Source organism: Adelges cooleyi, unplaced genomic scaffold (assembly GCF_023614345.1).
Source record: "Adelges cooleyi isolate 19-005CV unplaced genomic scaffold, UGA_ACOO_1.1 ACOO_flye_CR_arks_rails_tigmint_CR_PRNA_651, whole genome shotgun sequence".
Lineage (NCBI taxonomy): Eukaryota > Metazoa > Arthropoda > Insecta > Hemiptera > Adelgidae > Adelges > Adelges cooleyi.
In genome coordinates this window covers 10328865-10346977 of record NW_026096352.1, presented here as the reverse complement: position 1 = coordinate 10346977, position 18113 = coordinate 10328865, and the positions used below count along the sequence as shown (strand labels likewise).

Genomic DNA, 18113 nt, shown 5'->3' with positions numbered 1-18113 from the left:
TGTGTATATTTTTAAGTATTTTAAAAGTGTCTTGTTTTGACATTTGCAAAGATGATTACTTAAGATGCGTTTATAAGGAGCATACATATTTATTTTGAATCCGTGATTGTTTCAAACTATCAACAATTCAAGTTGAATTTATAATAATTAAAGTAGGTACGTACTTATTTAACAATACTGATAAATATATTATTTAATATAAAGCAATATCAGAGCCTAAACTCTTAACCACATAAATTGATTTAGTAACTGTGCTCAACAAAACAGAATTTGACGTGACGCAAAGCATACCTACTTACTTATTTTTTTTAAAAAATAGTGGTTTCTCAATGTTCGGTACAGTTGACAGTTGTCAATTTTATGACTAAATAAACCGGTATGATCGATAGATATTTCTTTCCCAGCCTTAGAAATAGACGATTATTGCGCTAATTTATCATTAAAACATATCTTCCATAACAGTGGAAAGTGTGCAAACGCGCAAAAATAGGAAAACTGTAAAAGCTTCCAATCCAGCAATTTGTTTCTATTAAAATAGTCAAATCACGAACTAATATACTACTACTAATATATTCTTAGTTCCAGAGTCAAATCGAATCAATTAAATTTATTCTGTGGTCAAACTGACAGATTCTTTAATATTTCTTGCGACACAATGAGTACCTATTGATGAATAACAGCTGTTAATTAACATGATAACAGATTGAAAAGTGGTAATGCATTTTGCCAATTGTATCCAATTTGTATTTTGTAAGTCAATTATAAATGTTTGTGGAATGAAGTTATTTTGCACTTTGCAAATTATAAAAATAGTGTAAAACGTTTGTGTTGATGGAATAATAGGCCACAACAGTAAGTTGTCAGTGTGCTGATTGTCTGTTATCAATAATTGGACACCCCGTTATCGCTATTCATAATTTTATCAAAACTTACTACAATGAATAATCAAAAGACTGATAGATACAATCATTTCACTTACCTATTACATTACTCATTACTGGCTATAGGTGGCCGTCAAATTAAGTTAGTACTGCTCTTGAATGTGTTGCGTTTGTTCAAAATTATATTTATTATAAAAACAGCTCAACATTTTTATTTTATTTCCTTAAAAACCAGTTTTATTATAACATTTAACAATAATTTGTATAGTGCAATGATCGAACAAAACGACTGTTACCAGTAATGCGATTAGACATTTGTCTACTCCTTTATCTCCGGGTAATTATTTTATAATGTGATACTTAATGTTGTTCATATCTCTTGATTTTATGGATAATAATGGTGGTTTTAATAACACCTAGCATCTTTAACAAAATTACAGTTTTCAAAAGCGACTAAAATAGTACTTATTACATTTTAAATCGTCCAATGTACCTTTATTACTATGAGTTATTTAAATGTGATTTAAATTGTGTATTAATAATTGCACAATATATTATAATCAAAAAATTATATATCTATTTTATAATAACAGTTGTTTTAAAAATCTAAATTATTATAATATATCTATATGATTTAAAAGAAAAAGGAAATAGAAATTAATGGTATTTGAATAAGTTTGAACAAATTTATTTATTTTAGAAAAAAACTAATTTAATCACTTCATATTAAAATAAATAATATTTAAAAAATAATGTATTCATTTAAAACTTCAGATATATTGCGCAAATTTTAATTTAGTTTTATCTAGACTTTACTGATCCTACATCCTACATTTTTCATAAAATTGTTAAAGTTCTGTAACATAAAGCAACAAAAGTAATTAATAAGCCAATAATTTGAGAATATATATTAAATAGTGTAATCAAAATGTATTAATATTGTATTATACCTAGTAGTGAATCATCACACTTTATTGTTAATAATTTCATAGTTTGATAAGATTTGATTTTTATTCATTAGTTATCTTTTATGGATGATCTGAAAAAATATTTACTTTTGTGTAATTTGATTAAATTATTAATATTTAACTTCTATATGAATCTTATTTGGTGTTTGTCTTACTAGGTATAATATTGTATTTTATTTATATTACCAATTTATTTTCTGTCTTTATGACATATGTGTCTATTCTAACATTTAATAAATAATAATTTTTAATTTTATTTAAGATTGTATGTACAAAATAAAGTACATTAACCCATAAATAGTATTCCTTTTAATTTATAAAACTTTTATAGATATATTTTTTTAGTTTAAAATTTTAAATACAAAACATTTTAAATCTCAGATGTTTTTCTCGAGTACTGGCATACTGTTTATAATTTAAAATATCACTAAGTGTAGAAATGACGCTTTATCATTGAATGTGGACAGATTTATATTAATATACTCTTTACTCGTAGAAGTTATTTATATATACCATCAAATACTACATTTCTAGTATTTGTTAATCATTAAATAATAAAATAATTAACATTTTGATTTTGATATAATTAGTGGACTAATTTATTTCTTCTCAAAATTATTTATTTGATAGGGATCAAATTTGTTGTTTTTAATTAATGTGAAACGCTAGTAAATTAATGTTATCTTGTATGTTTCAGCGTATAGCAAAGTGTATTATGATTTGCAAAATGTCCAATGTTTCGTCCTACATAGAATAAATGTTTCGTCCAGATTTGGTTCATCTTAGATATTTGTGTTGCAGAACTATATACTACCATCTTACATACTATAAAAGACAATCAAAGTTTTTTCATTCCAAACCTCAAGAAATTTTAATGAACAAATTAATTGAGCTCAATGAAAAAAGTAGGCTACAGGCTATATCTTTAGCTGTCAGACTGATCGCTAACGGATGTGTTATAGCTTTGCCCACGGACACCGTGTACGGATTAGCAACAGACGTACATAATTCTTCAGCTATCAGTAAACTATACAACGTCAAAGGTCGTGACCCCAGCAAACCAATTGCAATCTGTACACACAATGTGAATGATATTGGCAATTGGGGTAAAACCGATCACTTGCCTTACGGTCTTTTGGACGCAATACTTCCCGGACCTGTAACTGTTGTGTTAGATAGAACCGAAATACTGAATAGTGATCTGAATCCGGGAGAAACAAAAGTTGCTATTCGTGTGCCGGATAGTGGCTTTATTTGTGACATTGTGTCCTATCATAAAAAACCTATCACTCTTACGAGTGCCAACGAGAGTAACAAGACAAGTACGTTGAAACCAGAAGAATTCTCTACGCTGTGGCCAAAAATTGATGCTATATTTGACGGAGGACCTATCGGCAGTTCGTCATTGTCACGTCTAGGTTCTACCATAGTAGATTTGTCAACACCTAATCATTTCAGTATATTAAGAGATGGTTCTGCTCTTCTACCCACTGTCCATGTATTAAATAGTTTTGGCCTAAGACATTTGTAATGAATAACCTATTCAGAAGCATTGTTAGTAATAAGGAGCTTAAGGATGAAACAAATAAGGGGTCTGTTATGCAACATTTTGAAGAGCGGTTAAAAGACTTTCAATTAGAATTCGTTGACAAAGAAGAGAAAATTATTAGTTCCAATTATGTGGCTGATCGCTTGTTGGCCAGTATAGAAGCACTTTTTTTACATGGTCTCAAAGAATCTCTTATCAGCAAATTATCGACTGTGATAGGTGACGATGTGGACAGAAATATAGATGTCAATTTTTGGCATTGTCTACTTATACTCTCTCCAAATGGTATTGTTGATCAAGTACGTAAACATTTTTTAAAATAAATGCTTCGATAAAAAATTTTAAATGATATAAACTAATGGCAAAATAAAACATGTTGGATTCTCAATTTCTCAATAAAAAAAAAGCGTTACTCCAGTTTTTTTTTTATTTTTCAGCTATTTGCCAGTTTTACAGATTTAACTTAACCAATGGCAATTTTTTTTTGGCTTACATTAAATTTATCATCCTGTATAAAAATGTAAAATATCAACAAAAATCATAATAAATAAATATCAACATATAACAATATTCAATTTTATATATATTTCTAAGTAAGTCTTCTTCTTTACCTTTGCCTTACACTCCCAACTACATGAGGTCGGCCACCCTAGTCCTGCACCTTCATAGAGCTCATTCTTCTACATCTCGTTCAATCACCCAGCTATCCTCATATCACTCTATTCTATCTATCCAATCGTTTATTCGGTCATCCTCCTTTTCCCTCTACATTCATCTTTGTAACACCTCTTACTGCCTCTGCCTCATCTCTTCTTATAACTTGACCGAACCATCTTAACCTATTCTCTCTCATTTTCCCCACAATTGATGCAACTCCTAGACTCCCCATTATGTATTTATTTCTTATTCTATCCTTCCTAGTCACTCCACTCATCCATCTTGCCATTCTCATCTCCGCTACTCTCATTCTCTGTTCAGTTTTCTTGTCTACTTCCCAACATTCCGACCCATATAAATGGCTGGCCTCACTACTGTCCTATAAAATTTACCTATGAAATTCTATATACATTTTAAGTGTTAAATAAAAAAATAATGATTTTTGATAAATATTCTATATTTCCATCCCTTCTAAGGGAAAAATTTGACGATGAAATCATAGGTTTTCACTGTATATTGGTAATACTCTATTTAATAAAATATCCTATACAAGTTTGGAAATAATTATCAATTTTATATATTTTGTGAATTTTTTTTTTTTTTAGATTAATTCTTTAAAGCATGTAACAACAGACGTGGGGAAATGTCGAGCATGGATACGTACTACACTCAATGACGGAGTATTTCGTAGTTATCTCATGTCATTTGCCAAATACCGGCATTACATTATGAAGTTTTACAATAGAAAAGCTATAATACGCGACCACAACTCTTTTAAAAAAATAATTGAACTTATGGAGGGAATAGAATCGTACAATTTCGACCTTACCTTAAACTCTAGTCTCCTGAATACTTGGCCCAATGGTACATTAATGTTGGCCGGGTACTGGACGCCAGCACTCAAAAATAACCCGTTATTCAATAATAATCCACAATTAGCTGAAGCCGTTGACGTAAACGATACCGAAGACACATTATTAATAAACGATAACAACAGATCAGAAGATAGTTATACATCGTCGTTATCATCATCATTTGTGGACTCAGACTTCATGCGTAAACCAGCGAACATAATTGATGAAGATATTGGCTGGGATTTGATAATGAAACAGCCATCTACTTCTTATGTGACGACGTCTAAACCCATAAAAGATTACAAGAGTACTTATGAAAATGCAAAGGAACCAGTACCAGTGGTCACCTCTGTTAATAAAATGCCTAGTACAGCTGATGAAAATGAAGAACCCAAAAAAGAAGATAATGTTTTAGAAAACACATCAGATATTTCTAACATTATTCAACCTGCAAATATCGAAGCCTGTAAAGATACACCCAAACTTGAACACATTCAAAGTTTTAACGATCTGTTAAAGTCGTATAACTCAAGAGTAAAAAGTTATGTAGAAAACCCCGAGGTGGATGAATTGTACAAACAATTGACAGTTAAGAGAATAATCGAAGAGCAGCAACATAATGATCTCGATAGTTTGGACAATGTAAGCAGTTTTTAAATAATTTGATTAAAAAATTATATCTAATATCATGTTTCTAAACTTCAGGACGATGAATCATTTGTTAAATTATCTATGCATCCCGAACACTTAAGTTTAGAGGTATGTAAACTTAGTTTTCACTTGGCGTTCTTAAAATGTTTTCAAATCGTTTATATGGTGTTGTAGCTCCTCAAGGAATATTTGGAATACCTGTTTGCACCTGCTCATGAGTTAGGTCTAAATACTCAAGGTTTTATGTGTAAAGGCTGTAATGAAACGATCGGCATTGATTTTGGAAACTATTAGTAAGTGACTAGTTATTTATTATTTGTTTTAATAGCCGAGTTTTAATGTTTATTATTATTTTTTTTTTTTCATTACCTCAGTAAATGCAACTTTACAGCATGCTATTATTGTGTGCATTGTTTTGGTACAGAAATGTCGTGTATACCGTCGAAAATATTATTTGACTGGGACTTTAATCAGTATCCAATTTGTAACAGAACGTCCAAATTTTTTAATGAAATTCAATATCATCCACTGTTTAACGTTCGGAGCATAAACAGAAAAATTTATAAATGCAATAAAGAAATGGTCAAATCCAAGGTACAATCGAGATCTTTTGCAAAACATACAGTTTTATAAAAATGTGGTGATTTTTATTAATTTTTTTGTTAAAGGAATTACGTTGGCAAATTTACTATTTGTATAGATTTTTAGCCACTTGCAAACTCTGCAACACCGAAGAGCTTTCCAAAGATATTTGGCCCCGTGAATACTTTTATAATAATATACATTTATACTCGTTTTTTGTAAGTATGAACAGTGTTTAGGTTTTAATTTACTATTATTAAACATGGCATTATTTTTTTAGGATCTTCAAGAAATCTATTCTGGTGCTTTATTCGATTTTCTTGAACAAAAAATCACTGTCAGTCGAAACCATGTCTATAATTGTCAAACATGCAGACAAAAAGGCTTTATTTGTGAAATATGCAAAGACTCGAGAATAATATATCCATTTGATATTGCTGACAATTACAGGGTAAATGTTTTAAAAATATTATTATGTATTGTACATATCAAAAGTGTTAATGAAATAACCAATACCTTCTTAATTTAGCGTCAACCCTAGTCTATTTAAAAAATATAATACAATTTTAGTATAAAATATTCTATTTTATAAAATTATTTTTTTAATGGAATCTTAAGTATCTGAAAAAAATATATATTATGAGTTGAATTATGATAGCATAATTAATAGTATAAAATTGTTGTAGCCAACCCCAGACGATCAACTATAATACTAAAAATACAATTAAAAAACATTATTGTTATAACAATGTCTCAATATTTGTAATTCTACCATCTATGAATTCCCTGGAGACCCAGTTCCCACTAAACTGTTTTTTTTAAAGCTTTCGTGATAACTGTTAAAATTAATAATTATTTAAAATAATTTGTATTGTACAAATTAATCAAAAATGTTGTTAGAAATTAATTTTAATATTTTTTTTTTTTAAGTGTCATCTCTGCAAAACAGTTTTTCATCGCAAGTGTTATAAGGAAACAAAATCATGTCCTAAATGTGAAAGAAATAAAATGCGGCTGCACAGTAAAGATTTCTACGACGACGAAGACACAGAAATCAATTCATAGGTCTCTCGTTAGATTCTATAATTATTAATTGATGTAACAAAATAAGTTTGATTTTTTTTTTTTTAACTGTGATTATTGTTGTAAACCCTATTTTATACTTATTATTACATTATTAATACAAATTGTTTTGTTAGGTTTAGTAACATAATCTTAAAATTTGTATGTGCGTTTTGTTATTTAATCAAATCTGTTAAATATTCTTAATATTATTTGGATAAATTATTACTGTACATTAATACTTGTAATGCTGTACTTATACGTAAATATTAGAACTTAAAACATTTTATGATATTTTTTTGTTAAAAAATAAATATTTTACAATGAAGTAGGAAACAGAATTTATTACTGTAATGAAATACCTAACTGTGATTCTAAAAAACTCATAATGATGTATCAACCAAATCATAAGCCATATTTTATTATATTATTATAATTAATAACCATAAACTAACCAAGTGTACTACGAATTATGATGATAATCACCATTGTGTACTTAAATAATCTGCAGTTGCAATGTTTAAACCGTCTGTGTACCAACATTTGCAATCATATTATGCACATTTTACACCAAATCATTAAGTGTTAAAAGCTACTGAAATACGAAAAACCATAATATTGTATACCATATTATAGCAAAAATTATTAATATTTTTTAAACAGACATATCTTTACGTCTAACAAAACTTGCTTAAATATTAACAAAATATATAAACAATATTCTGTTAGCAATAATTATAACATGTTTAATTACTGTACAAGAAATAATTTTACTATATTATTAAAAGTATATTTAAACTGGAATTGGATAAAAGACTGATAAAACTTGTTTCTGTGTATGTATTTGTTTTACTATTACAAAAATACTTAATCGATATACATTGTGTTAAAAATATCACTGTTCGTTTATTCTTCAATAAAAGCGTCGTTCAAATGATCGGGACCCATGGAAAAGTCTATATCACTGAAATCTTCCATAAACTGTAATACAAAAAAAAAAAACTAAATTAGGTACTCTAATTTTTTGAGATTTTTAATTAAATTCTTTCGTCCATTAAATAAGTGAAAAAATGTTCCAGTGTCAATTTTATATTACATAAAATATACCAGCCTATCATATTATCATCAGACCTATCATATTATGTAAATATGATAGGTCCTATTTATTATCATTTCAAATAATTTTTCCTGTATGAAAACTTGTAAACCATCAATTTAATATAATTCTACTATCTAGAAAAACGTGACATATGCATTCACCGTTAAAACAAGAGTGGCTAGGTATAACTAAATTCTGAAAAAATTACAAACAACTTTTGTCCGATTCATAACGTGAAAAGTAAAAATATGAGGTGAATTTTTTTCTTAGGAATAGAATAATCTGTACAAAAAATATAATAATAATTTTTAACAAAGTTAATAAATGCATTAAAAATATTAATGAAATAATTAATCTCATAGATTTAAAATAAAATATGAAAATATATAAAGTACTTTCTGTGAAAACAATAAAAACATTAATTCTTACGCAAGTTTTTTAAATTACCTCAAGTAAATGGAAGTTTTGTAAATAACTTCAATAATGAGTTTAACTGATTAAATCTGACTTCATTATAGTTTTTTTAACATAAAAAAATACGGAAAAAAATGTGCAAACATTATTTTTGGTTTTATACAAAACAACGTTGTGCATTTATTTAATTACATTTAATATAATATTTAAATAAGCACTCAATTAGTACTTAGTCTTGACTCTTGTAGCTGTCTGAGTAAAAGGTTATTGTGTTTTTAATGATTAGATATACCGAAATATAAATATGTTATTATCGGGAAATTCATACCTACCTAATAGTAATCGTATATTATAGTCAGAGAGCGGTCGACCCGCTAATTCACTCTGTTTGGTCGGCTTATACATTCATACATTGTATGTCACATGCACAGTATAGATAAAATTAATTTAATCTGTCTTGTGCTACATTGGTCGCCGTTTTGGTTACAATTTATTATACTATTTTTACTATGATAGCCCTATTCAACTGTTACTTGTATGGTGACTCATGAAGTTATGACAAGGTTGATCGTCCACTCTTTGTTTATATTACAGGCTCTATATCTATATATAGTATGATTAGCACGTCATGTTACATATTATACAACAATACGCTGACTTTGTGTACTGTGTACATTACAAAAAAGTTACACAAATTAAGATAGAACTAGTCTCTTGTACTACCTCTACATCAATGTCGTCGCTGTAAATCGTACTCGGCAATGACTCGGTGTACTGCGAAGTTGAACTGTTCAAATCGAACTCGGCGTGAGTGCATGGAATGTAGTTTTTCATTTTCTAATAACATAATGTTAAAATATATACCGTCATTATAAGTTATAAAAAACAGAATACCGAGAGTTTAAATCAGTACCGTAGCTAGACATTTATTTTGATTGGGCCGACCGTCGATTTAACCATTAAGGCCTAAGGTATGATATAGGTACCTATAGATTATACCGCGCAAAAAACTAATTTGCACACCTATCCACATATTATATTATTTTGAAAAACAAATGTCGGTTATCCATGTGTACTCGATGCCACTCCCCTGACTGCGGCACTGATTAAAAATTTAGTTAAATTAGGTTTCAGGTGAAATTCGGATTCTTCGAACAAATTCTATAAAATTTACATATTTTTATTGTTGATTGAAATAAAAAGACGACATTTTATTCGTCATGTCTAAAATTATTTATTTTAGAAACAAAATTGAGAGGAAATATCATAAATTCAGACATTTTCAGAACATTTTAAAAGCTTACATACCTCCCGAAATTTAATATATATTTCAAATCTTAAAAAATAAATTGTACTTCGACAACGTTAAATTTTCCTCTCATACATTTTTGTTTGTGTACACTGTACCTACAAGACCTTTTTACAGTATTTTGAACTCCCACTGTTTTAATGTTTAAACAGTGATACCAACACCAAAACATACAGAATTAAATTTCCCGCAAAAATATTCTTATTGATTTTTTGTTCTCCAATCAGTTTTTAATGCATACGGTCTGTTTTTATTTTGACGTTTTAGACCAAAAAGCCAGACATAATTTCAACTACTTTTGATGGTTCGAAATCGAAATTCTATAAAAAGATTCGAGTTCTTTGACTACTCTACTATGTTATGTAAGAAGCTGATTTTCAAAAAAAAAAAATATGTTTTTTGTAGTTAATAAAATAAAATTTGTAATTTTTTCAATATAGAAACCCAACTTTTTTTCAAAAAAAAGCAAAAAATCAAAAAGCTGATTTTTTGTCTAAAATAAACCAAAATGAATATTACCATTGAGTATATATTGTACAATATATACTCAATGATATTACTCATAAAAAAAATTATTTACATTAAAAATAATAATTCTAAGTTTATACAAATTAACCAGTAAATTAATTGGCATGGACGAAATTCAATCAAACCACTTTTTTTTTAAATATTGCCTTAACAAAACTTCTTAAAAATAGACCGCATGCAATACCCTTATAGTCATTTTCGAATGTAGCTCTGAAAATCGATATTATGCAGCCTAATTTTATAAGGTTGATAAATAAATATTGGACTTTTGAGGATCCCAAATGAACAGAAAACTAATATGTAGATAATGTATTCATAGTAAATTATCTATGATCAACTTACTCCTTTAGGTGTTTCAAGTAGCTCCTCATAGTTTTCGTCATAAGTACATCTACCGTCGCCACTACCGTTCTTGTTCGGCAGCGCTGTACACGGTTCCGGTTGAACTTGTTTACTGACCGCTTCTATAGACTTGGTCTGGAAAAAAACACATTTTTTTTTGTATTTTATCAGTCATATTTGACCAGTAGTCGACCGAGCTAATTAAAGTTTAAGGCAGTCCGTTTTTTAATTTCAAATATACCTATATTTAAAAAAAATTCCCAAATCAAAAAATGACCAATTTAAAGAAAATAATAAAAGTGAGAGATAAAAATAATTTAGAATAAGTGTTGCTCAATTGTCGGAAAAGTTATATGTTGGATGATAAGTTTGGATATGAAGATTTATCTCGCATAAATATGTTTTGGATTGCTGCTATAAACATGCAGCAGTAATGTGCAAGTTAACAACATTTGATTTGGATGCCATAGTCAAATAAAAAAAACTTTGACGGAGATAAAATAGAATGATGCACGAATCGTTTTATTCAAGTTCGTTTTCAAATGGGTCAATAAAACAATATTTACTCCGCTAGACACCGAGTCCGATAGTGACGTGGTAGAACTTCTATTACTGCGATCTGAATACGCCACTTTAGAGATTTCTTCCACAACGTTAGCGATTATATTGCATTCCTGCGAAAAAAAAATAAATTATAAATTAATTTAAGAAATAACATAGGTCACAATTTTTAATAAAATAAGATTATTTTTTTCTCTAAAAATAAATAGGGCCTACGTGTAGTCTCAAGTCACAAGTATTCTACCACTAAGAACCAGATATGTAATATTGTTGAAAGAATAAACAACACCAGCCTATGAAATGTTTGCCATCCCTCTAAATCAGGGTTGGCATAAGAAATCCCAGTCCAAAAGAGCCCGGGTTGTTATTTTGCCGGACTAAACCCACTATATTTAAAAAAATCACGGGATGTTTTTTCAGATAAAATACCACTAAACTTAATACTGCTTTTCTGTATTTCGTAATTAAAAAATACATCACTTTGGGTAAAATTTCATAAAAATAATAATAATTATACAAGTACACAAAAAAAAAATAAACCACAAAACTATAAGTCACTTTTTAGTAAAAATTAAAGTTAAAAAAATATGAACTTTTCAAAATCTTTTTAAAAAAACAATGATGGATTTTGAATGGTTTTTTTTCGATAAAACCTGACAAATCCACCTAGGTAGTATTTCATATAAAACCTATCCGGTTTCCGGGTCAGGGGTCTTTTGGGATTTTATTACAAAAAACCTTATACATAGATGAAACTAAGATCTCAAAAAATCCCGCTCAATTTAAGTAAAGTAGTTTTTATTCTGGTGGACGATAGTATCTCTTTGCCAACTAATTAAGTCATGAGTTCAAAAACAACAAGTCATGCAAAAGAAAGTTGAATACCATCCCACGAAATAGATTGTAGTCACTATTTTTCATGGAAATAACTTTGGTTTAGGATACTGAAAATCTTGTAAGTCGTTTTCGATATTATGTGTGTACCACTAGGTCACCCATTTCTTACCTTCTTGTTTTCTACAAATTTGGTATTCACGATTTACCTATACACTTTATGAAATAACTGATACTAATTATATTTATCTATACCAGTGTTTAGTCCATATTGTAAAATATTTTAATACGAAAATAAGTTGATCGTACACACAGAGTACAACTAATTTTGTTTTTTTTGTAGTTAATCGGTATTTTAAATACATTTATTGTGAATTGTGGTATTAAAACATTTTTTTAAACTTTTTAAGTGCCAGCGCATGACACGACGTTATTTTAAGAAAAGGAAATTAACATCGACTAATTTGTAGGAGAATGATCGAAGTTTGGATTTTTTTGTTTGCTTGTTTGAACGAGAATGACATTTAACCGTCCACATTTAGTTTCCGAAAATTACCAAAAAGGTTATCCAAAATGTGTAGTATTCAACGCGTTATTATTGCGTTCTACATCTTGTTACAAGGTTTTTTTTTAAAAGTGATGGTATATATCTCGTACACAAAAAAACAAGATAAGAGTAACTACTTTAAAGTTCAAAATGCTGTATTTACATGCATTTTCAATTTTAATGTTCTTATTATACACTATTACTTTTGTTTATTGAAATCGATTATAACTTTGTTCAACCGGTTGGAGGTTCTGGGAGAGGGCTCTACTAAATAGTGTTATGTTATGTTACAGTTAGAATATATTTACATGCCTTTATACGTTTAAATTTTGAGACTACCAATGATCATAATGTTTTTATAAATGTTCCTAAACTAAATTATTATTTTATTAAATATCACGAATTTACTAATCAGTAAATTTATCTAAGACTACGATTAGATCAATAAAGTAATAACCAATAAACATTGGAGGTGTTATAGGTAAAATTAAATATATATCTTTTCATAATAAATCTTGGCCAGTTTCCATCAATAAACGCAATTATCATATTGTATAGTCGTTATAAAGTAATTGGTTAGTACTTCACTAATGTTTATAAAACTATTTTTCTATTATATTTTAAGGAAAGTACTGAAATATCTTTGAAAATCATTGTTTACCTCATCGTTAATGCTAACATCAGTAGACGACTGTTGTAAATTAAGCAAGCCAATGACGTCTGTTTCACAATTGTAAGATACATTTTCTTCAGATAAAATCATCTCATCGTTTTTTTCGCAACTGATCTATAAAACATATTTTTTGACGAATCTTCTTTAGTTGTATGTGCTATTGAGTGATTATTATGTAAAGTACATTAAAGTGTTATTAATACCTGAATATCTTTATTTTCTACGTGATTTTTGACGAATTGTTGGCAAACGGATTCAATGTATTCAGTATATTTATTCAGTTCTATCGAACTGGTCTCGCCTGATAAATCTGTAAATGATGAACTGTTTTCAGACAAATCTGTCGACTTCGAGGACTCGTCCAAAGCCAGTTGAGAAACCTGTACTTGCATTGATATAAATAATAGTAAGCAAGGACTTGTAGTACACGAGTAACACAAAAGAGAACAAACCATCAAGTCATTTTCTGTATCATCACAAACGGTCTCCCGATCCATTTCTACGGTACTCTTCACGCTTAATCCACTGTCTTTACATTGTATGCTAAAATACTTAATATCAGATGTTATTTCTGGATTTGATTCGACCGTAGAATCTGTCTTCAAAGTACTGTCTCCTTCAAATTGATAGAGCGATGGCGATTCCTAATGCAATTTTCATGTCAATTAGACAAAATACTTCTAAATAATAATCTTTATGCCTGTCATATCCGATTTTTAAAATAACAAAATGAAAAAAGTAAAATAAATGTGGTTTTATATGTGAAATGTTAAATGTATATTTTTTTAAGATTGAATATTTATGTCTATAGATATGTTTAACTTGATTCCTTCTAAACATATGAAGTATTCCATCAACCACGCCAAATCGTACCACATTTGACACCCAAGTAAAATGGGGTACAACTTTGTGTAGGTGTCCCATTTTTTAATTTTAACATTAAATTTACTAAACACGTTTTACTCTGATAAAACAATTTTTTTTATAGTTACTGTATAAGTGGCCTTCGTTTCCTTATTTTTTTGATATACAAGGACGTCAGTTTCATAAACTTTGTGTTGAACAACGAATCGTCGTAGAAAATTATGACCGCCATAATGTAAAACTGAAAAAAATTGTAAAAAAGGTATGTTTTTTTAATCATATTAATAATTACAGAAAATAGAATTGGTTTTTCAAAATTAAATATAATATTACAATATTATAAATTGTCGTTTCAATAATTAACAAACGAAATATGTTTAAATAGGTTTATAAAGTAAAAGAAACGTAACTATTTTATCAAGCACTATAGTATAAACTACAGTATGTGTAAATTGTAATGTGCTAATATATTTTTTAAATTTGAATTTTTATTTTTTTGTTCGACATAGTTTAACAAATAGCTTTTTAGTATATAATTTTGAGGTACCTCAACTACATGTAAAATCTTTACAGATATTTAATAAAATATTTTATAGACATAAATAAATCAACTAAATGTCAGTTAATTTAACTACACATAAACTACCAAATTATATTATTATAATACTTTATAGGTCCAGCTATAAATTTTACCAACATTTGCTATAACTACTATATTTTTTCCGTGTAACGAGTATGGAGTATCAAAAAAATTTTAATGTTATTCGAGTAGTAAGTATAGATTTTTATTGCACCTCTTTTCGTAAAGCTGGTGATTAATATAGATGTGATGTTTTAATAAATATTGCCAAGACAACGTCACACGTCACTAACGACAAAATAAGATATAATTCAAGAGCAGCTATCAATCTGTTTTTAACGTACTTACCCAAAACGGAAATGACGAACACAGCCAAAACCAGTAACCAACTGGTGTTAAAGATCCATTCGCCGATCATAGTACTATTATCTCCGGAGAAATTATTATAAAAACTAATGTAACGTCAAGACTTTGAAATTGCAAAAAAACAGATACTATATAAAAAAGGCGAAAAGAAAACTAAACGACCGACGGATGGGACGTACGTTTTGAAGAGCAGGCATATCGACGCAGATAAATACAAAATGGACGACGGTACGGTGTCATCACTCTTCGACAAGAGAGCCGTCAGGCGTTTCATTAAGCGATGTCCGTCAATCAGTAACCACTGAAGTAACCGCGGTCGTGATTATTACAATGGTTTGAACCACGACCGCAACAACGAAAACATTCAATCGCGCCTAAATCAAAAACTTACCGTCATTATACATTTTTTCTCACATTCAATGTTTTTTTAATTTTTGCGCGACGTCGGCAGTCAGTTATGTGTTACTTTTTTCACATGTTTTACAGTAGTAAACATTTTTAAAAATATATATAATATAACAGTTAGTTAAAAAAAAACAAATAATACTATCTTGTGTAAATTGAAATATGTTGAGATTTATGTGTTATATTTATTGAAATCGATGCAAGTATAAACCATTTTGTAGACAACAAATCGGGTTAGGTACTTAATTTTTGAAGTTTTCCTCAATAAAAAAGTATGACTACAGATTTGTTATTTATTTTTTAAATAAATGGTAACGCGTGTAATTTACTAACTTATGAAGTTCAAAATAATCTATTTAAAATTTTGACTGAACGGTTAGGAAATTATAATGTTTACATAAATTATAGAATATTTGTATTATTGTAAAAAAAATTCACTTCGTCACATTCAAAATCGAGAAAAATAATTCCTGTAGACCTATGACCACTAGCGCTGCAATGTACTGGCTTTTTATATTATGCATAGTCCATAGATTATTATAACCATATGTGTTATTACATGGATTTTACGGTTAACACATAATTGTGTATTAACGCTGGATAGGCAATTACTATGAGTAGGGTCCTTTTTTTAGATTTAATAATAGTAATAGTACTATAAATTATGAAATCGACAAAATCCACGATCATAATTATTACACAGGTATCCTATCCATAGACTACGGACCATAGTATATTTTACAAGGTTAGCCAAAGGTTATTAGTTATGAATGTTTCATGACATGACTTTTATAATGTTAATATAATTGTAAACTTTTTTTAAAATAAATTCACCAAGTCAAACTAAACGGTTATTGTATCAATACACCGAGAATTTATTAAATAATTTTAAGAGATTCAGTTTCACTTTATTTTTTTGAATTCGCGCAACCAGGCGATCTTGGTCCCATCTTGTCACAACACATAGGCCCGTCACCTTGAGTTTTCTTCGGGGGACATCCGGTCAATCTAGGCTTCTCAGGGTCTTTGCAATATCCATACTTGAACAATAGCGGACGAGTCAAGTCGTACTTGTTTTTTCCACAAAGCGTGTTTGTTGATTTTTTTATCTCTTGCACCAGACACTCTTTGGGGGTCTTTGTTGGTTTCGAATATGCTCGTGCAAGTTGTGTCTTTCCAAGGACATTAATCGTTGTTCTCGCATACTTGGCCACCTTGAGTGCTTGCATTCTATATTCTATTTAGTTAAATTTGTTTAAAAAAATTTCTCTCTTAATGTGTTAACTGTATGTTTATGGTTGTTGGATTTAAGTCGTCAAATGAATAAAATATAAACTTCCACGACCTATTTCGTTATTAGCCAACAACACGTTTTTAAAATAATAGGTATGTATAATGTAAATCTAAATTTAGAACAATAATTGATGGAATATGACAAATAAGAATATTTGAAAATAATTTATATCTTCCTATTTCTGTACTCGGTGACCAACGTAATAGATGTTAAATGACTAGTATTTAGATATTATTAGGGTTTTAAATAAAAACACTAAGAGTACATTATGCCCCTTATTTATTAAGGACTTCAGTATAGGCAATTTTTTGAAAAAACTTAATTCAAAGGTTAAACTGTGATGTATAATTATTAGTTTAGTATTTAGGACTCTATTTAGGTAGTTAATTTATTTTTTGGACTATCATAGGATAGCATCCTTGACAGTATATTTAAAATAATTTCATCTAAACACATTGCAACGCATGTTTAGATAATGCGTTTTTTCGACAATAATTGTGGTTATAGATGAGGAACATCTATTATAAAATCGAAAGATAACAACATTTCGGTGACAATGGCGAATCCGATTTTGAAAATAAAAACATCAAAAGAATTAAAAGTTATTTTAGAAAAGTAAAAAATTTAACTATATATGTTAAATATTAGGTTTACCAAAAAAAGAGTATGGCATTGTCTCAAAAATCTTGTCATCTTTTGTATTTTAAGTATTTTAAGCATGTTTAAGTATTTTTGCTCTAAAATCATCACGAAGAGAATAAACGCATTATGCTTATGTATGTTTTAACGTTAAAAAATTGGGTGTATAAAGCCACTTAAGAAAGGGCAAGAGGATACATTTTTAAAAAAAATTACCCAGTTGTCAGTTATTTTAATTTTTCATAGAAAAAAAAGTTATTACTGTAATAATAAGAAGTAAAAAATGCTAAATGTTTTTTTACAATGTTAAAAAAACTTTGTTGCTTTAAACCCATCAAATAATTTATTCACCGATTAGTTTACTTGGCACATAGTGTTTTTCTGTTTTAAGTTCTACCAGCTAACATGTATTTTTGAAGTCTAAACCAATTTTGAATTCTTGTTTTTTTTTATT

General features: G+C 28.6%; 3 protein-coding genes across 3 annotated transcripts; 2 read left to right on the top strand and 1 right to left on the bottom strand.

Annotated features, from left to right (window-relative positions):
- Nucleotides 1-778: 778 nt before the first annotated feature.
- LOC126844629 (threonylcarbamoyl-AMP synthase) lies at nt 779-3380 on the top strand. Its single transcript, XM_050582944.1, has 2 exons — nt 779-1218; nt 2547-3380. The coding sequence occupies exon 2, from the start codon at nt 2607-2609 to the stop codon at nt 3378-3380; it is 774 nt and encodes a 257-aa protein (XP_050438901.1). The 5' UTR covers nt 779-1218; nt 2547-2606.
- LOC126844627 (pleckstrin homology domain-containing family M member 1) lies at nt 3380-7870 on the top strand. Its single transcript, XM_050582942.1, has 8 exons — nt 3380-3697; nt 4661-5551; nt 5615-5668; nt 5735-5853; nt 5935-6154; nt 6229-6360; nt 6423-6593; nt 7073-7870. Exons 1-8 carry the CDS (start codon nt 3380-3382, stop codon nt 7205-7207), a joined length of 2040 nt encoding a protein of 679 aa, XP_050438899.1. The 3' UTR covers nt 7208-7870.
- Nucleotides 7871-8008: 138 nt separating this feature from the next.
- LOC126844628 (uncharacterized) lies at nt 8009-15534 on the bottom strand. Its single transcript, XM_050582943.1, has 9 exons — nt 15304-15534; nt 14504-14616; nt 13964-14155; nt 13715-13891; nt 13500-13625; nt 11463-11570; nt 10897-11031; nt 9441-9554; nt 8009-8185 (listed from the first exon to the last, which is right to left on the bottom strand). The coding sequence occupies exons 1-9, from the start codon at nt 15371-15373 to the stop codon at nt 8111-8113; spliced, it is 1110 nt and encodes a 369-aa protein (XP_050438900.1). The 5' UTR covers nt 15374-15534; the 3' UTR covers nt 8009-8110.
- Nucleotides 15535-18113: the final 2579 nt, after the last annotated feature.